The sequence below is a fragment of the Juglans regia genome, chromosome 16, assembly GCF_001411555.2.
Source record: "Juglans regia cultivar Chandler chromosome 16, Walnut 2.0, whole genome shotgun sequence".
Lineage (NCBI taxonomy): Eukaryota > Viridiplantae > Streptophyta > Magnoliopsida > Fagales > Juglandaceae > Juglans > Juglans regia.
The window spans coordinates 22,017,887-22,043,426 of NC_049916.1; the positions used below are offsets into that span (position 1 = coordinate 22,017,887).

Sequence of the window (25,540 nt, forward strand, 5' to 3'; positions counted from 1 at the left end):
TTAATGAAAGTTTAATTAGATATTTATGGCTCCGAATATCTTATATTATTTGTAATTAATAATAAAATAATTTATTAATAATGATAAATAATTTATAAATAATCTCAGAACAATTTAATTCTTAATTTTGTTTCTGTGTTGTATGTTATGTTCTCTGCTCACCCGATTTCATCCGAGAAGGTCACAGTGTCTGTGGATTACCGATTAGGTAGATCATTTGATTGTGCTAGGCATCATTACTATGATCTGTAAAGTAAAGTAAAGTAGCAGTTCTTGGTGTGGGTGGCAAGAAAATTGTGTCGAAGAAAGTTACTATATCGTATCGATGACGGCCTCTCTCTGACTGATCGATCTGATACCACTTGTCAAATTATATATTGGGACTGCAAATACACCTAAAATTATTTGTTGTTAGGTAGAACACATGAATATATATTCAAGGCTTCGGATTTTCGATACGACGTTTTAGGCATTGTTTGACTATGCAGTTAAGAAGATATGGTATAAGATATTTTGTTAAAAGTTAAACAAAATATTATTATAATATAATTTTTTAATATAATTTTTATTTTAAGATTTAAAAAAATTTATTATATTTTATATAAAAATTTAAAAAAATTATAATAATTATATGAGATAATATGAGATGAGATAATTTCATTTTGTACAACGAAACCAGCCATTAATTTGCAGGCTTGTTTTTAAAATAGTTGCAAAGAGTGATATTATTGTGGACGTACGCATGCACGCAGTACTATATATTGATCCAACAAAAACGATATATGGAATGAAAAATGATTTAAACATAATATTTTTTATAATATTTTACACAATTATATTTTAAATGAAAGATCATATTTTTATAAAACAACTTATAAAAGTAACATCATTTTATAAAAATATTTTTATTTTATAATAATATTGTTGTACAATATATTATGTAAGGTGTTGTATGTATATTATTATTCATATGGAATATGGATTCGTAGATATATATTATTAAATATTTGGCAAAATCCCATACATTTTATCGTTATCTTGTGATCAATACCAACTTTCAAATCACTTAAAACGATCGATCTAATTAATTGAAAACGATAAATAAATAAAAATGGTTATTTTATAGGTCATGCGGCAAAGAAACTTCAAATTTTATCATATTGTTCAGTACTCAGGGCTCCATGATCATAAATGCATGATTCGTATATATATATATATATATATATATATATATATATATATATATATATTAATTAGCTGCAGCATGCTAATTAAAGGCATGACCTGATCGTGGAAGCATGCATGCAGCATGCAAGTATACGTACGTTCTGCTAAGTAATTCAGAGTAACGACGAGACAAATTTAATTAGGTATAATATATTTCGATCGATCTCAACTTGTATAAGAAGTTTAGGTATGAATAGGGGTGTTCATCCAGATTTCGATCTTGGAATTTGGGTATACCCAGATCGGAACTCGGATTTTAAATCTAGGCCGAAACTCGGACCGGGTTATTCCGGATTAGATCCAGATCGAAACCCGGATGGACCCGAATTTTTAAAACCCGGAAATGCAGGTTCCGGGTTGTACCCGAGAATTTTTATTTTTATTTTTCCACCCCCTAGTTATTCATGCAAATAAATTATTCATGCAAACAAGGCCTTTTAAGCTCAAAAGCCATCGACTTGACCATCAAGAATTCCAGATACATTGGATTCAAACTGTGGTGTTTATGAAAATTTCTCTTGGACTAAAACAGAGAATGGATGAGTACATACACAACAGAGTGAAAAGGACGAAGTAAACAAATTTGGGCTTTTTTCAACTTTCCCAACAACCAAACAGTACATACAGAGAGTGAAAAGGATGAAGTAAACAAATTTGGGCATTTTTCCTTCAACTTTCCCAACAACCAAACAGACTCATTAAAATAGAGAATCAACGAATCCATAAACAGTCGATACCCAACACAGATTTAAAAAAAAAAAAACAAGTTTCCAAACATTCCAAAAACCACACGACCACCAGCAAACAGATGGTCAAAGCATCCATCCACCACCGCACGACCCATCTCAACGGCAAACAGATGCGGCGAGAGACTAGTGACAGAGGAGAGAGAGAGAGAGAGAAAGAGAGAGAGAGAAGTCAGTTGAAGTAGTCGCAAGGGGGGTTTACTAGAATAACGACCTAAAGCAAAGGTCAACAGCGACGGCGAAGGAGATGCAGCGATGCAATGGCGGCGGCTAGGGTTTCTACATCTACTGCAGCGCAACAAGAGAGAGAGCGAGAGACTAGAGAGAGAGAGAGAGAAGTGAGTCGAAGTAGTCGCAGGGGGTTTACCAGAATAACGACCTAGAGCAAAGGTCGACGGCGACGGCGACGGCTCAGGTGATGCAGCGGCGGCTAGGATTTCTGCATCTACCGCAGCGCAACGAGAGAGAGAGAGAGCGAGATACTAGAGAGAGAGAGAGAAAGAGAGAAGTGGGTCAAAGTAGTTGGGGGGGGAGGGGTTATCAATATGAGATTTTTTTTAAAAAAAGACCCGGGTACCGTATTTAACCCGTACTCGGATCGTGTTGGTCCAGGTTTTACAATGCAAGTTTCGGATCCGTTTTAATCCGAGCCGGAACCCGAAACTGGAATCCAATTTTTCGGGTTCCAGGCCGGGTCGGAAAAAACCCAGCCCGTATATATGAAATGTACGTTGATTGTAAACGTCATCCTATATATTTCGATCAAGTTTCAAGTTTCAAAGGCTTTTAGAGCCGGAGAGATCATTATATCCAGAAATCCAAATACTGCATTGTGGACTTTGAGAATGCTGATCGAGCTGCATGCATGCATGGCCACAACAAAGACAGCTGCGTCGATCGATCATGGAATTAATTTTAATTCCTAGCCCCATTCAGATGATCAATTCATGAGTAAAGACTCCAAATTCTGTCCCTAGCTTGATTTTTTTGGAGCAAAATCCCGGCCGGTCCCTACAAATACTAGTACTGTAAGAAAAATTAATGTCGCCCTGCATAAATTTAATAAAGTTGACCTAACTCAATGACAAGATTCCGAATTATTAACATTCTGTAGTTGGAGTTGTTGGCAGCTTTAATACTGCCTTAATTGGACCGTGCAAACCGTAGACATCCAACATCTCATAGCTATAATTATTTTTTTTATTGATTGTAGGATATTTTTTTATAAAATATATAAATATTTTTTTTATAGAGTGTGAGATGTGTGAATAATGACTGAAAAAAATAATTTTTTCAAAAATTGATATCGATCTATCATTTTCGGCTACTTCAAAAAATATAGTGGATCATAAATCTATACAAGAAAAAAGAATTTTACAATATGGTGTATCGTGCCAAAAATTGATCGTCCATTTGAAAAATAACTTTTTATATATATAAATTCGTTTTGTAAACCAGATCTTTCACGAATATTTTTGCTTTTCCTTTTCTTTTTCTTTTTTTCATGTTGATCAGAGATTTTTTAAAATTTAACACCCTGCACATCCATGATTTCGATAGTGTTCATCATGAAACAGTACTACTGTGCCTGTATACATGAACAGATGATCAGAGGCAAAACTTATTCAAATCTCTGGCCTCAAATAGTTGACCAAAGAACTTATGCAGAGAGAAAATAAAAATAAGAAAAGAACGAACTCATTTACAAAAGAGGAAAGGTCAAAGAGTGCAGGAAGATAATATAGCATAGCAGCTGTCCACCAAAGGATGACAGCGAATTGAGAAATGATAGTTGTAGTAAAAAATGTACAGTGTTGTATAATCTTTTTAAAAAAATAAATAAATATAAAATTTATATAAAATTAAAATTTATTTTTTAACAATAGACGCGACTCTTTTTTAAAATAACTGCACGATGCTTGCACACTTCACGACTATATTATATATAACATTACTCGAAATCTTTATATATATGGTGGTGATGTTGCAGACATTGCAACCACAAAGTGAGAAGATCATTAATTTTCCAACAGTCCCACCCTCCAATTTCAATATAGTAATACTATATACAAGTTTCAAATAGACAAATCTCATATAAAATTTTTATAAAAATGTGAGTTCTACTAATAAAGAATAGTTTATTTTTTATTTTTTATTTATCTTTTTAAGGTTAACTTCACTTTTTTGCGAGGGCTTGTATAAGAGTTGTTATTAAAAGCTTATACAAATCATTTATTTTTTCAATAGTCCCATGATGTAGTAAGCAAGTGAAGACTTGGTCATTATCGGCATTAATAGATTTTCCCTCTCAATTAACTACAGCTTGAAACCCTAATCTATGAGCAATAGAACCCCACCACCATGTGAAATTTATAATGAATGGGGACTATGAAGATGAACTCAAAAACAGCATGATAATTTTTGGGGCCGAGTAAGCTGGAAGAGTCCGACACAATAAACCTAAATACACAGCTTTCAAGAGGTTTGGAAAAGTTGTACTCGCCATTATAACAACGAAATGTGGCATTATTTACAACTTTTAGAAAGAAAAAAATAAAACTCACAAGGAGAACTACTGCTATCTAGCTGTTCTTTTCTTCAACACAAGCCAATGATGCCAAAGGACTGCATCTTCGCATGTTGACTTCGCAACTAAGGAAGAATATTGAAAAAGACCCATCGACGAATTAAATCTATGGTATTACGTTATAGACCCCATTGAGAGAGAGAGAGAGAGAGAGAGAGAGAGAGAGAGAGAGAGAGAGAGAGAGCAAAGGGTGGAAATTTGTAATGTATTAATGGTATCATTTTCAGACCACATAATAATCAGAAGACAGTTTGATCGATCCCATAATTTCTTTGAAGACATAATTGCAGCACTATTGGGAAGCACATGCTTGCATGAAAAAAGAATGATAAGGAATCCAAGGAAATTAAAGGAAAAGTAGAACACGTAAAGGATATTGCTCTCTTTCTAAGGTTGCTAAATCCCCTATCAAACATGCGTTGATGTTGTTGGTAGACCTCAAACATTCACTAATTACTTTACACGTACATCATATGATTGCAAGCTAGCAACCATTTGCTTCCTTAAAAGCCTTAGATTGAACAGTACTAAATTTCATGGTCGGTGCTTTTAATTTCTTGGTAAATTTTTTGTTGATGATTATGTACGTATGCATCTCTATCTCATGAAAACCTGACTAATTATTTGTACATGTAAACTGGATGGTTAGTACTACACGGTACGTACTGCAATATCATGAGTGGGGGAGAGGAAAAAAAATTAAGTTTTTTTTTTTTTTGATGAATCTAGATTTAGTTTAATCCAAAATGTTAATTAGAAAAAGAAAAAAACTAAAACTGTAAGCTTATATATACGCTCGATCTCCACACCTGCGTGAACATGATATGATCTAATTAATTTGTAAGATAAATTAATTTTAAATTTTTCTTATAAATAAATTCATTTCACTACAAAAAAAGTGACCATTTGTGACCAATTATTTACAACAAAAATTAAATGATTATTTGTGACGATAATAGACTTATTTTAACATGAAATAGTCGTTTAGGTAGGAAATATTAACTGATAATAAATAAACAATTTTTTTGTAAGAACACGTGTAGAGAATGTATGAAAAGCACTCGTAACAGAAAATAAATCTTATGTCGGAACGTAACTTAATTTAACGGCTAATGTTGCACACAACTCACTCAATCACACTCAAAGTCTCAAAGTGAAAGCACCAATTATACGCTTTATAAAAATTAAAAAAAAAAAATAAAAGAAGTGAAAGCACCAAATTTAGCGGCGAAGCCTCATTTGTTTTCGCAGATCATGAGATGATTTGAGATGAGATTAAAGTTAAAAATTAAATAAAATATTGTTAAAATATATTTTTTAATATTATATATTTTTCTTTTGAGATTTGAAAAAATTAAATTGTTTATTTTATTTTGTGTGAGATCAATATGAGAAAGTTAATAAGATAAGATAAGTTGAGAGGAGTTGTGAAAACAAACAAGTAATTAAACTCCATTCAACCAAGAAGTCTGCATCTCACATACTGTTCACTATTGCTTGAAGTATTGCTTTGATGATCTGTTCGATCTATTCATTCCAGTGTAGATTTTTGCATTCCTTTCCCACCATATATATGATATTTGACTGTTGCATGCCCAAGCTCGTTCATCATGATCAGAAATCATGTCATTGGTCTCAAGCTCAGTACTCCTTTGTCTTTAAAACTATCTACTAATCTAATTAATTCAGCATTCCAATCTTGAATTGATCTTTTAATAAGCATTTGATGTGTTGATCTCACACAAAACAAGGAAAGAAAAACAAATGACCTCGGCTGGCTAACTGATCAGCTAGCTTCTACACAGTAAACAAGTTATATAAATCGCTATAGCCCGATCACTTGGCAAGGCTTCTCTTTCTAATGCATGGATAGCCAGTTTTTGTCAGCGAGACAACACGGTATAAAATTAAAGCTTGAATTCGATCGTATGAAATTTCGAATTTTGGAACAATACATTAAGGATATGAAACATATATATGTAGAAGTGATCCAGAACCGCGTGGATAAGATTGTATGAAATTAGTTTTGTTTCTGAAAAAGGAAAATATCATACGACACACTCTCATTCTACTCTTATCTTAGAGAATGTTTATTATGTTTATATTTTTTTGGAGAATGTTTGATCTAATAGTTCATAGGCATTATTATATCAAGTAATATGGTGAGAGTCCATGAGATCATGATGAGAATATAGTGTATAACATTGATTTACGGGAAAAAAAAATGTTTGTATACAGAAAACTATGGAACGTTATAGTCGCGACCATAAACCAAAATCTTCTCCATTTCATTTGAAATAGAGAGTATCGATTCTAGGTAAATTATGAGATATTTTTAATCATTGTGGTTTCAATTGAAAAATGAATTATCAAAATAAACTCTTGTTTTACGCTATTAAATAATTTCAAGTGAGATGGAGAGCATCTTCAATTTGATGTTGCCCTTGGTTTTATTTAAATTATTTTCCACCATCAAAGTGGCCACCCAATGTGCAGCAAGTTGATTGAACAAGACATAGATTAATGTGTGGCTTTGGTACCTTGGGTCTCGCCTTATGTATGCTTTCATGGTGACAACCTTGATTTTGCTTGGCGAAGACAAGAACAAGCTTGTCATCTAGGAAGATATTCTAGTACTTCCTCAATTCTTCTTCTTTTCTTTTTTTTTCAACACAAACATGACCATTGTCAGAGACAATGGCATCACGTACCAGATTCGTAGGAAAAATCCAATTCCATCAATTAAAGAAAGAATGTCTTATATAAGATGGAGTTCCAATCAAACAAAAGAAAAAGGGTGCCGTTGTAGCTGCGTTGAAATATCTGGGTTCTGTCCATCCCAATTCAATTAGATATATGTTACCAAAACGAGCCCTGTTCTTCCACATACCTAGTAGTATCAGAGCCCAACCTTAGAAGCACTATTCGGCCCTAAAATCTAATTGAAATGTACCCACCTTCTTCATTGGGCTTTGAGTCACTCTGGCTTAAAGAGAAAAGACCATATTTCAATGAGAAGTGTTGGGTTAATATACACATTCTATAAATAGTAAATTTTATAAATTAATGCAATTAGATGTGAAATATTATATTTACTTTATATGAAAATGGATTGTGCTAAATTCAGTCATGAGTTATACAAGCGTCGCGTATTCTTTTTGAAAAAGAGTAGAGTCTACTATTAAAAAATAATTTTTTTCGTGTAAGTCTCATATATACTCTTTTTTTTTTTTCAAAATGAGTGTACAACGCCTGCACACTCTATGACTGTAAATATTGTTTATCTATCAAAAATAGTTGTACAATAATTTATAAAAATTATTTTATGAAATATTTTTATAAACCAACTATTTCACAATTAGAACATACACACATTCGATATATCTGCGGAATCCTTAGAAATGAGGTGGAGGTTTTGATATCAGATTCTGCATGACACATGGCAACACAGCATCCAATTGCACCTTCAGTCTCCTATCCTTTAAGATAAGCCCCTGCTTTACATAAACAGATTCGCACGTTTTTGCTTCCCGTACGTACATAAATCAAACACGCAGCGCCTATACTAACTGAAGAAAATCTTGGCTGAAAGCCTAAAATGGCTTCTGCTTGTGCTTCCTCTGTCATTGCAGCTGTCGCCATCTCTTCCCCCAGGCAAGTTCCTCTAAAACATAGCCGACAACAATGTTCTTTCGGAAAAAATGACATTAATCAAGTTATAGGAATCTCATATAGAGTAGCTGGTTTAGTGAATAAATGACATTAATAAAGTTATAGGAATTTATTTATGAGCACAGATTGGAACTTCATGCATGCGCTGTTGCTTGTTCGTATAGTTGGTGTTAACGAGTGGTTGTAATTAAAGTTTGAAAAGGTGCTAAAATTGTTAAAACACCACTTGTCTCATACTCAAGACATCTGTTCTGCTCTGATGATACCATGCTACTCCAGATCACGAAAGCTTAACTGATGAGAGAATGAAGGAAAATTTAATTATAATTTGAATTATATTCTAACAAAAACATAGGGAATTGAGAGATCAGAGATGTCTATGGTTAATTAACTATGCAAGTACTCTTTCATACATTGCAGTTCCCAAAAGACTGGATCAGCATTGGGTGCAACAAAAGCTTGTTTCCTTGGTGGGAGGAAATTAAGAGTGAGAAACAATACGGCACCCAGAGGAACACGATCACTCTCGGTGTGTGCTGCTGCTGCTGACCCTGATAGGCCTCTCTGGTTCCCAGGCAGCACCCCTCCTCCATGGCTCGACGGCAGCCTCCCTGGAGACTTTGGTTTTGATCCTCTGGGTCTTTGTATGTTCAAGCCGAATTACATCCTACTCCACTTACCATTTAAGTAAAAAATATTCCACATGCATGTTTAATTTGGCCATTTGACTCATTTCCTTAGGTGACCTCCAACATATATGGTGATGTTCAGGCCACAATTTTCTTTTCTTGAGTCTAGTTTAAAATGTTGCAATATTGATTGTTTAACAGCATCTGATCCCGAGAGCCTAAGATGGAACGTACAATCCGAGCTTGTGCACTGCAGATGGGCAATGTTAGGCGCTGCGGGTATTTTTATTCCAGAGTTACTAACAAAGATTGGAATCCTGAACACCCCATCTTGGTACACTGCTGGAGAGCTGGAATACTTCACTGACACAACCACTCTCTTCATCATCGAGCTGATCTTGATCGGCTGGGCCGAGGGAAGACGCTGGGCAGACATCATCAAGCCAGGGTCTGTAAACACAGACCCCATCTTCCCAAACAACAAGCTCACAGGGACAGACGTTGGCTATCCTGGAGGACTTTGGTTCGATCCACTTGGGTGGGGATCCGGTTCTCCTGAGAAGATCAAGGAGTTAAGGACAAAAGAAATCAAGAACGGGAGGTTGGCAATGTTGGCTGTGATGGGTGCGTGGTTCCAACACATTTACACTGGCACAGGCCCCATTGACAACCTCTTTGCCCACCTTGCTGATCCTGGTCACGCCACTGTTTTTGCTGTAAGTGCAGCGCCCCTAGATATGACTGTTACATCAACATTAAGAACTTTGCATGAAAATAGTTTTGGTTGTTTGAGCTAATCGATTGTACGGTTTGTTGTTGCAGGCTTTCACCCCCAAGTGAGGAAGAAAGCTGTACATGACTGCAAGTGTGAGACAGACAAGGAGTGATCGATTTTTACCTACGTAGGTGGCTTAAAAGATGTGCGCTTTCAGAAGGAATGTTTGTATTAGTGGAACTTGTGTTGTGTTTGATCATGTCTTCCTACAGAATGCTCATGCAATGTACTGCAATGTACAAATGCCTCTTTAAAATTAGAATTGCTGAATATTAGTTCGGACAGATTACAGTAATGAAATTTGCTTCAAGAAGTATCTAACGTAAATGAGGTTTTTAGATATCATGTGTGGCTGCTCATGAAGTTTCGATTGTACGAAACTCAGCAAATATGGAATTGGGTCAATCGGAGAGTACAATTTACAGACATTCTTCGACGGAATGTCGTCTCATCAAATCCAGAATTTGGAGTCATAAGCGTAGAATGCCATGCATTAATGTTGAGAGTTTTTAACTGATTTGTTTCATTGGTTAAACTCACTAATTAATTCAGAATATACGAATCAATGCAACTCTTTTGTTGGCTTTGGACATGGAAAGGCCGTATGCTACCTTTAGAAACTATAGATCTTTCAACCACTTGCTTATACTACTTTTCTTAGTTTTCTCCTGGATTTGACTTTTCTTTAGCTGTTTTTCTTTTTTCTTCTTTCTTGACAACTAGATGATCAGCACGCCAAGTCCTCGAGTCAAAGACTCTAAAGAGCTTAATTGCCATTAATCCCAGCATTGCTGAGACCTAATATACTAATAAGTCATGAAATGGAATGGGGAAAAAGAGAAATACTCCTTTACCTATAGTCATTGAAAAAGGGTTTTCGTTTCTTTTCTTTTTCTAAAAATTTTCTAGTTCCCGAGATTTCTTTTTCACCTAAAAGTGGTTCTTACAGCTTGTAAGCTCACTTAATTCATCTACTTGGATTGGATGCCCAGCTGCCATGCATAAGATCATCATGTCTACGGCCACAAAAGGGTGCTGCATTGCCCACATTAAGGCTTTATTTAGATACTAAGAGTATATCAGATGATCTATAAATAATAGTGAGAATAATAGTGAAATAGTAATGAATAGTTTGTGAATAATAGTGAAGTAGTTTAAAAATATCTAAGAAAAGTTATATTCTCAAACAGACCCTAAGAAAATCCAATCTAGTGAATGCATATGTTATTTACGGTGCTCTAGAACCCTAAATACGGACATATGAAGAAAAACAATTAAATAAAACTAGGGCAAGTTAGGTGGTGAAACTTGGGCTGAAAGCCTATATTAGTAAAATGATCATTCCTAGTCTTCAAACAAGTTGGACTTTAATTCCATCAAGATACATAGAGACGAGGATCATGATCTTAATTCTTATGAACTTTTACGAGGCGAGCATCAAGGTGGACTTCTCCGAGGCTTCCCAAGAGATGCGACACCTTTGGGACGCACTGAAGGACTCGGAGAAAAGGGAGGATGACCTTCGGCGGGGGGTTCTTGCACTCCGGGGGGAGAGGAGCCAGTTGGATGGGGAGCTGGCTTCAACCGTTAGGCGACGCTCGCAACTCACGCTCAAACACTTTTCCCTAGTCCGAGAGGTCTAGTGCTAGAAAGTTGAGGTGAAGCAAAGGGAGGTCCAAATCAGAAATCTTAGAACTAAGCTGCATCATGCCAATGATACGACATCTAGCCTTCAAAGCAGCGTTGAGCATATTGAGGAGGTCAGGACCCAGATTTAGCGCACTCGAGCCATCCGGGATGCAGCATGCGGTTACAGCTACAAGAAGGGCCTCGAACGGTTCCGGAATCTCTTGAGGGAGAATCCCGATGTGGACCTCAACACCTTGGATTTGAAGTCTTTGGAGCCGGACCCTCTAGCCTTTGCTTTTGTCAAGAACGTCAGGAAACCTAGAAAGCCACCCTTCCCCTCGGGCGCCCCACCTTCCTCTTCTTAGAGCACTAGCATTGGACTCATCAAATGAGTCCAATCTTTAAAATTTGATGAATTTCACTTTAAAATCTTGGCATTGGATTCATCTTCTACTCAAATGTGAAGCTTTGAGCTACAGGAAATTCTCATTCATCTTCAAATTTGAAGAACTATTGTTGAATATCTATCGGATTATTTTATTATCAAAATCATTTCACACGCAATTTCATTTCTTCCCTTTCTCTTCTCTGCTTTCTTCCTCTAACCCCCCAAATCCCTTTTCCTTTCTTCCTGATTCCCAGGAAGCACTTAGTAATGGGTTTAGGGTTTCGAAGGAATTGAGGCTAGAGCTATGCCCTTTCCTTTTGCATGCAACGGATTCATCACCTTTTCTTCTGAGAATGAGTATGGGTAAAGGGATTCACTGTCTATGGATCGCCTGAATATGTTTTGGCTCTTAATACTACAAATTTTTTGGAAGGTTCACGGTTTCTGGTGTGAGTTTCAAGGGCTTTTAAATTCTGAATGTAATGATTTTCTATTTTTTTTTATTCCTTTTAGTAGGTTCTAGGTTATATAAATTATCTGGTAAAATGGATCCTATAGCTCTGCTCCATGCATGCCTACATATGCTTTTGCACGAAATATATTGTGGATTTATACTTATAAGAAAAATCCAGTAAAGATTTCTATCCATTATTCTCTTGTCTTTGAAGTATTTTGAAATATATGTAGAGTGTATTTTGCATATGATCTAGTCATTTGAAGGTTTTTGGATAATCTGAGCTCTGATGAAATGTTGGGTGGTTTGAACTTTCGATTGGGATTTTTAGGTTTCTGATTAATAGGGCAGTATTGAAGATTGGTTCAGTGGCTTTCGGAGATAAGTTTTGAGAGTCTTCATAGTTGTTGCTATAGGCATTTGAGGATCTTCCTATATAAATTTGTTTGTTGGATAATTAGGTTGAGGAAAAAAATTAATTGGGAAACAATAATTTAAATAGTAAATTAAATTATTGCTTAACATATGGTTAGTGTAAGAAAGAAAAATTAAAAATATTATTATTTTGATGAGTCTAATGGCTAATTCAATGTGAGATTATAGATAGAAAGATTTTATATTTATGAAAAATATGTACTTTTCATCAAATTTTGAAGATACATTTCAATGCTAGTGCTCTTAGGGTTTTTTTTTTTTTTTTTTTTTTGGGGGGGGGGGGCTCTAAGCCTTTGTGTTTTGCTTGTATTCCTTTCTTTTGTTATTCGGACCTTTTGTAATTGGGCTGGCATGCATAGATAAAGTGGGCTTCTTTTTTATCTTTGTGGTCCTGTGCTTGTGACTTCTTTTTATTTTTCTTCCTTTTTGTTTTGTGCGGTAGGCCCGACCTCTTGTCCCGACCAACGGTGAAGAGCCAGTGCATTGTGGTCGGTTAGGGGGCTGGGCTTGTGGTACAAGGTCAGGCCTTGTACCATAACCCCCCCCCCCCCTAAAAGAACTCTGACCAGAGGAAGGGGTTGAAGCTTTGGCTCCTTCGTTCCTCCTCCCTTCCTCCCTCATCCCTCCTCCTTCTCTCTAGTTTTTCTTTCATTTTTTTGGTTTTTTTTTTTCGTTTATAGTATGGCGAAATATGAATCTGTTGTTATCCAGAGCCAAACTACTACCATGCGCTCCACTGCAAGATGTCGATCCTTCAAAAGGATGAAGAATATCGTCAAACGGAGCGATGCGTGAGCCACACGGGCAACCCAAAGTGCGCGTGTGACATCTATGCGTCACCGTAAAGGGAGCTCTATCGTTGTCACGCGCGGCTTTTCTGGAAACAAGGCCATCAGTTTCTTCAGACCTGATGTTCTGCTGTACTTTCAAGGTGGCGCATGTCCCTCACGCACCACCAGTCTCGGTGATTGCATTTTTTATTTTCTCTAAAGTTAAAACTACGGATCTATAATTTTTCAAACTATAATTTGCTATTTTCTATATATCTTTTACGTTTTCTATTATTTCTTTTGTTTTAGGTTAAAAAAAATACAGTATCTTGGATTTTTGTCCATAGAGTGTGTCATCTACTCTGTCTTAGACAGAGTGTGAGATTGTTTAATTCTGTCTTAAGATAGAATGTGTGGTTTGTTAAATCTGTATTAGGACAGAGTATAGTCTCTTAGACGATTTGTCTATAGAGAGTTACAGCAATAAACTAGACTATGTCAATCACAAAGAAATTTATATATTGAGGAGCCTAAAAAACAGTAGTTGACTTGTTTTCTGTATGTCTTAGGTCAAAATTGTAATATTCTATTATGAATGAAAAAAGTTTATTCTACCTTCAAAAAAAATTATGAACTTTTAAAATATTCACTCTTTTTCTAATAAATTAATTAAAATTATATTCTTTTGATACTAATTTACGTAAAGAGTATTAACCTAGATAAATTAGTTTTACAGAATTCTTAGAATATTCTAGTTTTTACACTTGTCATCATCTTATTAGTTCTCTTGTAACAGAAACAGTTTTGTAAACTCTATAAAAAGGGACACTGCTCCCTCAATACAATATGGATTTTAGCTATACACAATTATCCTTCTGACATGGTATCAGAGCTGCTCGACTAGCAGTCCTCTTGATCCATGGCCTCCTCTATTTCATCTTCCTCACATGTTGTTACTACCAAGCTAACAACTGAAAATTTTTTATTATGGAAAGTGCAGATCTCGGCATACCTTAGAGGGCAAGATCTCTATGGATATGTCGATGGAACTCTGCCCTGCCCTTCTCAATTCTTGCCTATTACCACGGAATTTCCCACCAAACAGACCAACCCTAAATTTCTTTCCTGGACCCGCACAGATCAACTCGTGCTCAGTATACTCTTTACTTCTCTTTCTGATTCAATTAGTAGCCATGTTCTCTCAGCCGAAACTTCTAGAGCCTTATGGCTTGCCCTGATGTCCATGTTTACATCCCAATCACAGGCAAAAGACTTCCAAATCAGATATCAATTGACTCATCTTTCTCGTAGAGATCAAACTATCTCTGATTATTTTGGAAAAGTCCGGAATCTTGCCGATACCCTTGCAGCAACTGGCTCCCCCATTCCTGAAAAGGACCTTGTTACTTATCTTCTCACTGGTTTGGGGCCTGCTTATGAGAGTTTCGTAACCTCTGTTACAACTCGCGCTGAGCCGTTAACCTCTCATGAACTCTATCAACTCTTACTTGTCCAAGAAAACAGATTGAGTCATGTCTCAAAAATCCTACATGAACCTTCAGCAAACTTTACTTCCTCTCGAGATACACGAGGTCGTGCTCCCTTTCGTGGTGGAAGACAAGGCCGTGGGAGAGGTCGTCATCACTCTCGTGGTGGGCGACAGGTCTCTCAGTTCTCAGGGAACACTCATCAAGCACCTAGTGGGCCTCGCCCTACCTGTCAAGTATGCCAGAAATCGGGCCATGTTGCCCTCCAATGCTACCATAGATTTGATCATTCCTATCAGTATGACCCACCTCAATCTTTTTCCGCAAACTATACCACTTCCCACAACCAAACCACCAACTCAGATTCAACTTGGTACCCGGACTCCGCCGCTACCCATCACATAACCAGCGACTTGGGAAACTTGAATCTGTCATCCGAGCCATATCATGGACCTGAAGCAATCCGTGTTGGAGATGGATCTTGTCTTCCAATTCAGAATTTATGTGACTCTCTCTTCCATTCAAACTCTTCTAATTTTCGTTTATGCAATCTCCTTCATGTACCTAACATCACCAAGAATCTAGTCTCCGTTCTTCAATTTTGCATCGATAATAATTGTTTCTTTGAGTTTCACTCCACTCATTTCTCTGTGAAGGATACCCGGACCCAGAAAATCCTCCTCACAGGTCCAACTCGTAATGGCCTCTATGTCTTCCCTCCTTCTCCGAGCTCGTCTTCATCCCTTCAGACTTCTCCTTCTGCTGCTCTTGGTGACAGGACTTCTGTCTCAAATTGGCATCGGCGGTTGGGGCACCCATCACTCGAGCTTGTGTTTAAAATTTTACACTCCAACTGTTTGTCTTTTGTTTCCAACAAAATGCCTCTCACTTGTTCCGAGTGCCCCTTGGCTAAATGCCATCAGTTGGTTTTTAATTCCAGTCGGGCCGTTTACACAAGGCCCTTACAAATTGTCAGTGTGGACCTTTGGGGCCCAGCTCCGGTTAATTCAAGGCTTGGTTTTAAATATTATGCTTCATTTGTCGATCACTTTACTCGGTACACATGGTTTTATCCGCTTAAACTAAAATCTGAAACACATTTTTCACATATTTCTATCTCAAGTTGAACGATTATTCAATGTCAAATTAATTACACTTCAAACGGATGGTGGAGGAGAATTCCAGCCTCTCACAACAATTTGTCAAAAACTTGGTATTTTTCATAGACTTTCATGTCCTCATACGCATCAACAAAATGGTATAGTTGAAAGAAAACATCGACATATTGTCGAAACTGGGCTTGCTTTGCTAGCCCATGCTTCTCTTCCTAAATCATATTGGTCTGATGCTTTTGAAACAGTAGTGTATTTAATTAACCTTCTACCTACAAAAATCCTCAACAATAAATCTCCTCATTCAATTGTTTTCAACCATGATCCCGATTATAACTTCCTCAAAGTTTTTGGTTGCAAGTGTTTTCCCAATCTCAGACCATACAATAAAAATAAACTTCTCTTTCGATCTACTCCATGTTTGTTCTTGGGTTATAGTCCACATCACAAAGGATATAAGTATTTGGATCTTAAGTCCAATAGGCTATATATTTCAAGGGATGTGACCTTCCATGAAGATGAGTTTCCCTTTTCGGAGCCCATTCAAACCACACCTCAAGCCCAGCCCGTACCAACTGCTCACTTACCTCTGTTTTCTCAATTCATCCTTGGTCCATATCCTGGCCCAATCAATGACCCGCCCACTTCCTTACCCATCAATACCTCATCTAGCCCATTACCGCTCACCTCATTACCCACAAATATTTCATCTAGCCCTTCATCTAACCCATTACCGCCCAATCCATTACCCGGCCATTCATCGTCCAATACATCTAACCCTAATTCTTCAGATACTTCCTCATCTCTTGCGCCGCTGCCTTCGTCTTCTTCTACTCCTAATGTTTTTGACCATCTCTCATCTTCCACTCCTGTAAATACTGCCTCGTCTTCTTCTATTCTTCGACCACCACGGTCTCCCATCATCACCCGAAGCAAGACAAATTCCTCTCGTCCCCGAATCTCCACAAATGGCACCATTCCTTTTCCATCACGGCATTGTTTCCTCTCCATGGCTACGGTACCAGATGATCCTTCAAGCTTCTCAGTTGTCTCCAAATTTTTAGAATGGCGAGATGCAATGTCTCAAGAACATAATGCTCTCCTTCACAACAAAACCTGGAGTTTGGTACCCTCTGATCCTTCTTATAATGTTCTTGGTTGTTGTTGGGTTTTTGAAACAAAATTTAAACTCTGATGGAACCTTGGAACGTAGAAAGGCTAGACTGGTAGCTAAAGGCTATCATCAGCAGCCTGGCCTTGATTACCATGATACCTTTAGTCCGGTAGTCAAACCGACTACCCTACGTTTGGTTCTCTCAATTGCTGTGACTCGTGGCTGGCCTCTGCGCCAGTTGGATATACAAAATGCCTTTTTGCATGGATCACTGTCTGATATTGTTTACATGTAACAGCCTCAGGGCTTTATTGATTCAAACTTTCCTCAGCATGTTTGCAAGCTCCATAAAGCGATTTATGGTCTGAAACAGGCCCCGAGGGACTGGTTTGCACAATTAAGCTCTTGGTTAACTGATTATGGTTTCTCTGCTTCTCAATCTGATCCGTCTCTGTTCATATTGCGTCATGGTGATTTACACATGTTCTTGCTAATTTATGTTGATGACTTTGTTCTGACATCATCCAAGCCGAGTGCCATTAACAGCTTTGTCAATGATTTGGGTCTTGCATTTCCTGTCAAGGATCTAGGCAAACTTTCCTATTTCCTTGGTCTCGAAATTGACTACTCTGATTCTGGACTCTTTCTTTCTCAACGTAAGTACATCAAAGACTTACTAGTTAGAAGCAACATGATTCATGCAAAACCCATCACATCTCCCATGTCTGCATCTCTCAAGCTCTCACAGTTTGATACTCCCTCCTTTGATGATACTACTTTGTTTAGAAGTGTAGTTGGTGCTTTACAATATTTGTCTTTGACTAGACCTGACATATCATTCTCAGTAAACAAAGTATGTCAATTTATGCATTCCCCAAAACAATCTCATTGGTTGGCTGTTAAAAGAATTTTGAGGTATCTTAAGGCCACAATAAATTATGGTTTGATGTTCAGATTTCTCTCGCCCTTTACTCTTCACGCCTACTCAGATGCAGACTGGGCAGGGTGCCCAGATGACAGAAGATCAACATCTGGTTCTTGTGTTTATTTGGGAAACCATCTTATTTCCTGGAGTTCAAAGAAGCAAAAGACAGTTGCAAGATCTAGTACAGAAGCCGAATACAACTCACTTGCATCCACTGCTGCAGAATTAATTTGGTTGCAAAAACTGATTCGGGAGTTGGGTCTTTTTCTTCCTAAATCTCCAATTTTGTAGTGTGATAACATTGGTGCAACATACTTATCTGCCAATCCTGTTTATCACTCCAAGACAAAGCATATGGACATTGATTATCATTTTGTTCGTGATCGGGTTGCTGCCAAAAGTCTAACAGTTGCCCACTGCAATTCCAAAGATCAGTTGGCTGATGTGCTGACAAAGCCCTTAGTTTCTGATACATTTTTTAGGTTTAGAACGAGTCTCACTGTGGTTGAAACCCCATTGGACTCGAGGGGACGTATTAACCTAGATAAATTAGTTTTACAGAATTCTTAGAATATTCTAGTTTTTACACTTGTCATCATCTTATTAGTTCTCTTGTAACAGAAACAGTTTTGTAAACTCTATAAAAAGGGACACTGCTCCCTCAATACAATATGGATTTCAGCTATACACAATTATCCTTCTGACAAAGAGAACAAAAAAAAAATCTAGATTTTTAATTGAGAAGCAAGCCAGCAATTTCATTTTTTATTTTTTATTTTTATTTTAAAAAAGAAACAAATATATGAAGGAGCCTTCAACGCAAACATGGCTTTCTGATGCAAGAAAAATGAGCAAATTAAAGCCGCCGAGGTTGTCATTTGATAGATCGACTGCCCTGATTGGTACCTTTGGTTATTAAAACTCTTCTCAATTTGTTAGTATAATTTCTTTTAAGTTCTAACAAAAAATATAATAAATAATTTAATTTTTTTAAATTTTAAAATAATATTTATATTAAAAAATAATATTTTATCTTCTTAATTCAATTCAACACAACTCAACTCACAAACGCATCACATACCAAAATTATGGTCGCGTTTTTCATTTTATTCCCCTTACACGTCTTCTCATTCCCCTTCTTTTAGAGACCCAACAGAGTAAAGGTCTTTTTTCTTTTTAAGAGAATAAGAACATGCATTTTTCATTTTGCTTTCATCTTTTGTCGGTTCATGAATTCAATCCAGAGCAATGACCAAAATTCAAGAATGAAAGAAAGATAATTAATAACATGCTTGTAAGAAATGTTATGGATCCCGATCGATTTATACGATTTCAGTCATAAAATCTGCAAACTAAAAGCAGCACTTCATCAATCATCATCATAGCACTAAAACAGCAAATCAACATGATAATTCAGATCGTAATTTCCGGTGCGTAAAAAATAAAAATTGAGTAAACTCAGAAGAAAATAAATTACCCCTACTTTATAAGAATTTCAATACTGTAGTGTGACTACAATTACAACTGATTATCTCCCACCTCTCTCTCTCGCTCTTGAAGTATCATGGGATTTATATTACATAATTCGATTCGAAGAAAAAAGAGAGAACTTGAGAGAGAGAGAGAGAGAGAGACTGTAATATTAGTTGACAGAACCGTAACAACAAACGAGCACAAACCGGATTAAGAGGGACGGTTTGGTGGCCTTACGATGAGTTGGGCAGGTAAGGGCCGGCTCGTACCGTTCCCGCCACAGCTTCTACACGCCATTCGACCGGATCCGGCACATGAACGGCAGCCGACATCGTCGTCGGACCAGCGGGAGCAGAGGCAGGAGACCCGGCCTGTTCCGTTGCAACTGGGGCACCGCGGGAACGGGCCGGCCATTGGCTTCTGTTCCATGACCGACTTGACCAACACGGCCCCGGCCAACACGCTCAGACCCGTGGCCAGTTGAGTCAACACGACAGGACTCATACTCGATCTGTCGGACCTCGAACAGAGCTCAAAAAAGGGAGCCGGAGGGGAGCTACCTCTTCAGGTGCAAGAGAAGAGAGAACGAACAGAGAGATTTTTTCGGGGGCGCTATAAAATCAATATTGTAATGGTTTTGGTAAGCATTTTGTTGTTTTTATATATAGAGGGAGAAATGAAGTGGTAAGCGGTTAGAACACGTAGTCGCTGAAGATGTTTGGTTGTTCTTAGAAGCTGGAGATTTTGGAATTTAGCGAAGGTGTGAGGATGTGTGGGGTTCCTCTCTGTCTTCCACGGCTCTACTCTCGAATGAGATCTGGGTCTTTGCCTTTTTACAATTGCATATCCCTGACTTCTATCTCACACTATGTGTGGTGGGTTTCTGTCGAGTGTTTTTTCTTTATGATGTAACTACAAAAAGCTTTCACACGTCATTTTTTTAAAGAAAAAATTTATTTTTAAATCTTATTTTTGTTACGTTTATTGCATTATTAATGTCGAAACTTTTCACGTCAATTATATTAAAAATTGATTGATATTTTGATTTTCTTAAATTATGTATAGCAAAACTTTATTTTTTTAATATATAAATTATAAACTGAAATGAATTAATATGAAAGTTAAAAGTTAAATAAAATATTATTTTTTAATATTATTATTATTTTAAAATTTTAAAAAATTATAATAATCATATAAGGTGAATTGAGTTGACATTAATCCAAACTCGGCCTTAATCTTGGACTCCATCTAATAGCTAGGATTTTAAAAGCTATTCGATGTTGTAACTTCAAGTTGATTATTCGTTCACTCGGGGAGGGTGTCGCTTTTCATTTAATATATAAAATTTATTGAAAGTTATATATGACACTTGTGCGAGGTTATATGAAGTTTAATCTTCCTATAAATATAATTTTATTTCTACATATATTTTCCCTAGTCCATACATTAGAAAAAAAAAAAATCAAACAGTACTTAAAAAAAATCAACCATACCTATAAATCAATCGGATTCACAACTAGTTATAATAATTTCGAAGCTTTCTAAAAAGATAATTACCAAAGTAGTATAAATCTATGAGGTAATTACGTTTTATCTCCTTACTCTCAAGATATCAAAATTATCATTTACATGATTAAATTCAAAATGAGTAATATTACAAACTATATTTTTATTTCACTTTTATTTTGCGGCACTTTTCATCACTTTAAGATGGGGGTAGCAAATCATATTTTTGGGTCGTATTAAGTTATGGATATTTGACTATATGGATTAATCATAACCCAACCTATTAAACTAAATATGTTAAACTTCCAAATTCTAACCCAACTCATTTAGATAACGGATCATGTCATGTCACCCGTTTTGACTCATTTAATAATTAATTAAACATATATTAACACAATACGATTCATTTAAACCTTTTTGTTTCATATAAATGGGTTGGACTAAAACACATAATCTATTTGACCTGATTAATATAATTTCACATAAAAGTTAAAATCTATATTTATTAATAACTACAATATCTTATAAAAATATTTTTCAAATTTTAACATATAATAAAACTAATATTACAAACCATACAATAACAAATATGAGCATAGGTCTAAAATTACAATATAAACAATAAAAATATAAGCATACTGAAAAATACCAATATTATAATTTAACAATAATAAAATTCTAATTTTGAAATAAATTCTAAATTGATCAAAACGGTTTGATTTCGTGTTAAGTAGGTTGATCCGTTATTGATCCGTTTATAAATCGTTTCTTAACGAGTCAATCCGTTTTTACCCAAACTTGTTAACACCAAATTCAAACTTGCTGATTTTGTATCGTGTTCATATTGGATTTTTAGATTCACGAATCGTGTCACATATTGTCACTCCTACTTTTAGATCGTCAATTATTTTTTAAAAGAAAAATTCAAAAATTGGTAAGTAATATTACCTATCCTAGCGGGATAAGAATTGGATGAATGTAAAGTACGTACTACGTAGAGTTTTCTTTCAAAATATAAGTTTCGGCATTCGTTCTCCACAAGATCATCTCAAACTTTAACTATTAAATTATATATATTATGACGTATATTTAGAAAAGGATATCAAGCGATAATTTTGATAGTATAAAAGCTTACAATATTACAGGGGAAAAATGATAGCTCGGGAACATTAAAATAACTTCTTTTAAATTGACAACCACCATAAAGAATGACTAAACTACTATTTTATTATCAGATTTATTTTGAAACATTCAAACAAAAGATAAAAAATTAATAAAAAATAAACTAAAAAATGAAAAAATAATAAATAAATAAATAAAAGGCTGATAATTTTTTACTACAAACAAAACTGAAAGCCTCTTGGGATTTTTGGGGTTGGTGGATGGTCTGTCTCATTTCTATTTAAATAATAAGATGAGATGAATTGAGATGATTTGTAAACATTAGTGAGATTAATAGATAAAATAAAATTATATGAGATGATTTCATTACCCTAACAGGCCGAGCTTCGATCAAATTACGCACGTGTAGAATATTAAAAGTGAGATTATAAAAGTGTAGAAGGTTTGAACTTTGAACTTTGAAATGTTCAATTACGCACGTTTGTTCCACGGCTTCGATCAAATTGCAGTGACTCGATTTATGGAAGCGGTCCCAAATTCCCAACCCAAGTCTGATATGCATGTTATCAGCAACCTGAGGTCCTGAGCCGCCTCATGACCGTCGTTACACTTATGATGTGACTGAGTTTCAAGTGATTTTATAAATAGCGTAATGATCAGACACATACATGTGGTAAAATTTAAGAGAATAGTAAGAGAATAAAATATTGCAACGTAGGAATAGCTTTTCAGGAGGTTAATATAATTTGTTTTCAATTTTTTTGTGTCACAAAAATGATAATATTATAGGGATAAAGGGATAAGAAATATAAAAGAGAGATACATTAATTTAGTAATTTTAAGAGTTAATACATGAATGTGAGAAAATTATAAAACATGGAATCTAAATAGCAATGCTACACAACCTCCTAATCTTCCCACACCACATTTTTTTAAAAATTTTAAATTTTTTTTTTTTTAGTTTATTCTTTTTAAACTAATTCAATTTTTCTATTCATTATTCATATATTAAATATTTGATAAAAGAAAAAAAATTAAAATTAAAAAAAGTGTGGTGTGTGGAGGTTGTGTGAATGGTAAGAGATTGTGTAGATTTTTTGGAATCTAAATGGTCATCAACCAAGTTCATGTATATATTTATAACAGTACAAATCTTTTTTACAATTTTTATACAACATGTGTTAATATGAGAGTAATTTTGTAAAGTGATCTTACTTTTATAAATTATTTTGTAAAAATATTCTTAATTTAAAACATAATTATGTAAAAGTTGTTAAAAATAGTTGTAAATGTACCATTGATGTCGTGATTCGCCGCCCAAGCAACTCTCCGATGAGTCGATCCGTTTCTGCGAATATGGAGAAATGAGGGTTCTGGATGGTGAGAAACACTTTCGATACCTAAGTCAGCTTGGGTTCTCAATCTATGATTTAAGGGAGCTTAAATGAAAATGCTTTGAGAGTTCTTTGCCCCCACAATGGGGGGTATATATCCCTGGTTAGGGTGGTCCCTTGGCAAGCCGATCGTGGTGATGGTTGCTCCGTACTCAGGTCGTGCCCTCTCCCGACGTTCTGCCACGCAATAGGTCATCCATGCTTGATCGTGGCAACCGCTAACAGTCCAGGGTTCACGTTGTGGCATATCTGTCTTGACCTTCATTAAATGCGACGTGGTCTTGACTTGGTGCACCCACCTTCCAGGTCTGTCCAACCATCAGTGTATAAGGACCAGTATTGTCCTTGACACTGTGTATGTGAATTGTAGGCTAGTAGTGGTATCAGGCCTCCTAACTCAGGGATCCATTTTCCGCTTATGCGACTTTATTGCTCCTCTTTGGGCTTCCTGGATGGATTTTGTCCTTCTCGGTCTGGCCCATCCTATCATTTCATACCGATTTCTTAATACTGGGCTTCCCTTAGACCTATCAGTACCTTGTGGGCTGGGCCCGTGTGGTTTGGCCCGACCCTGTTAAGGCCTCCCTCACGTGTACCATTTTCTTTATGAATAACCACTTAAAATATAAAATAATGATATACTTGTAATTTTTTACAATTTGTTATTGTCTTTTTTAAATCAATCACTGTAAGCATGCCACTTCATTAAAAATGACTTACAATTTTATAAAATTATCACTAATTTAATATATAGTCGGAATAGAGTTATAAGATATGTAAGTCAATCGATTAACTAAAATATATTTTGTCAATATGTATGACTAAGAATAACATTAATTTAAGATGATAATCAACATTTCTCGTATTGGAGTGTATACACATTATTAAATATTAGCATTTACTATAATTTGATATAAGAAATAGATACAATATATATAGATTTTTTATAATATTAAATACTAGTGGTGAACGATGCGAAATTACTCTAAAACAGGATAAACTCCACTATTAGATTTTTAAGATCAGCTAGTAATTTTTGTATGTCTTCAAAATCGACCGGTCACTGATCCTTTATATACATTTAAGTAGAAAAATTATATACATACAATCCTTTATCCAATCTTGTGTTAAATACACCAAAAATATATAACAAATGAACCCAATACACAGCAAATTGGAAACATTAAAAAAAACTAAACTAGTAAAAATTTGAAGCAAACCCACGATTGCGAGAAGGAGAGTCTGAGAAGAAGAAGAGGAGGAGGAGGAGACAATGAAGCGGGCCGTGCTGCCGCAGTGATTGCAAGAGGGAGAGAGGTTCTAAGAGTGCATCGTCACAGCCCGCATGAGAGAGAGAGAAAAGAGAGTGGGAGAGAGGAGAACTAAATTTAACTTAACCTCAAAATGACGTCGTAGAACTCTTAAACAGTTTTGGTAACGAATTTATTTATTTTTTTATACATGCGCGCACACATATACGCATGCTCTTATTTTTTTATACATGCGCGCACACATATATGCATGTTTGGAGTTGAGCTTAAGGAGCAATATTACATAACCTCTTAATTTCTACACAACATATTTTTTAAAACTTTTAATATTTTTTTTAAAATTTTTTTTGAATTTATTCTTTTTAAACTAATTCAATTATTATATTTAATATTCATATATTAAATTTTTTATAAAATAAAAAAAATAATAAAAATTAAAAATAAATTATGTGTAGAGATTGTGTGAATAGTAAGAAATAATACAAATTTTTTAGAGCTTAAGTCCAGCTCAGGAGTGCGGGGTGCAGAGGGGGGCGGGACTGCACCCAGCCCGTCGCCCGCCTCCTGCCCCCTTTGACTGCTTTCCTTGCAGGCCATGGCTAGAGTTGCGGCCCGCGCTGCCCAAATGGGTCTAGGACAGTGACAGGGGGTGGCGGGGGGTGGGGCGCTCATGTCATTACTCCATTTTATTTTGACATGTCTACGTGGGAGTAACAGGAGTTATTACACAGAATGTTTTAACAAAATATATCATCACGGTTTTGAAAAGTTAACCATTGAAGTATGTCTGCTGGGACAGTGTATTTGGAGTCCTTTAAAGGAGT

The 25,540-nt window shown here is 35.9% G+C and overlaps 2 protein-coding genes across 2 annotated transcripts; one reads left to right on the top strand and one right to left on the bottom strand.

Annotated features, from left to right (window-relative positions):
- Window positions 1–4,705: 4,705 nt before the first annotated feature.
- Window positions 4,706–20,195, bottom strand: LOC109015539. Its single transcript, XM_035686539.1, has 2 exons — window positions 19,564–20,195; window positions 4,706–4,744 (listed from the first exon to the last, which is right to left on the bottom strand). Exon 1 carries the CDS (start codon window positions 19,925–19,927, stop codon window positions 19,634–19,636), a length of 294 nt encoding a protein of 97 aa, XP_035542432.1. The 5' UTR covers window positions 19,928–20,195; the 3' UTR covers window positions 4,706–4,744; window positions 19,564–19,633.
- Window positions 7,998–9,976, top strand: LOC108980372 (chlorophyll a-b binding protein, chloroplastic). Its single transcript, XM_018951273.2, has 4 exons — window positions 7,998–8,214; window positions 8,653–8,876; window positions 9,063–9,577; window positions 9,684–9,976. The coding sequence occupies exons 1-4, from the start codon at window positions 8,159–8,161 to the stop codon at window positions 9,699–9,701; spliced, it is 813 nt and encodes a 270-aa protein (XP_018806818.1). The 5' UTR covers window positions 7,998–8,158; the 3' UTR covers window positions 9,702–9,976.
- Window positions 20,196–25,540: the final 5,345 nt, after the last annotated feature.

What these genes read in the sequence shown, in the direction of transcription:
- LOC108980372 (XM_018951273.2), top strand. Translation starts at nt 8,159, where the DNA reads ATGGCTTCTGCTTGTGCTTCCTCTGTCATTGCAGCTGTCGCCATCTCT. An exon ending in GTCGCCATCTCTTCCCCCAG is followed by an intron (nt 8,215 to 8,652) that starts GCAAGTTCCTCT and finishes CATACATTGCAG; the next exon opens with TTCCCAAAAGACTGGATCAG. An exon ending in TTTTGATCCTCTGGGTCTTT is followed by an intron (nt 8,877 to 9,062) that starts GTATGTTCAAGC and finishes ATTGTTTAACAG; the next exon opens with CATCTGATCCCGAGAGCCTA.
- LOC109015539 (XM_035686539.1), bottom strand. Translation starts at nt 19,927, where the DNA reads ATGAGTCCTGTCGTGTTGACTCAACTGGCCACGGGTCTGAGCGTGTTG.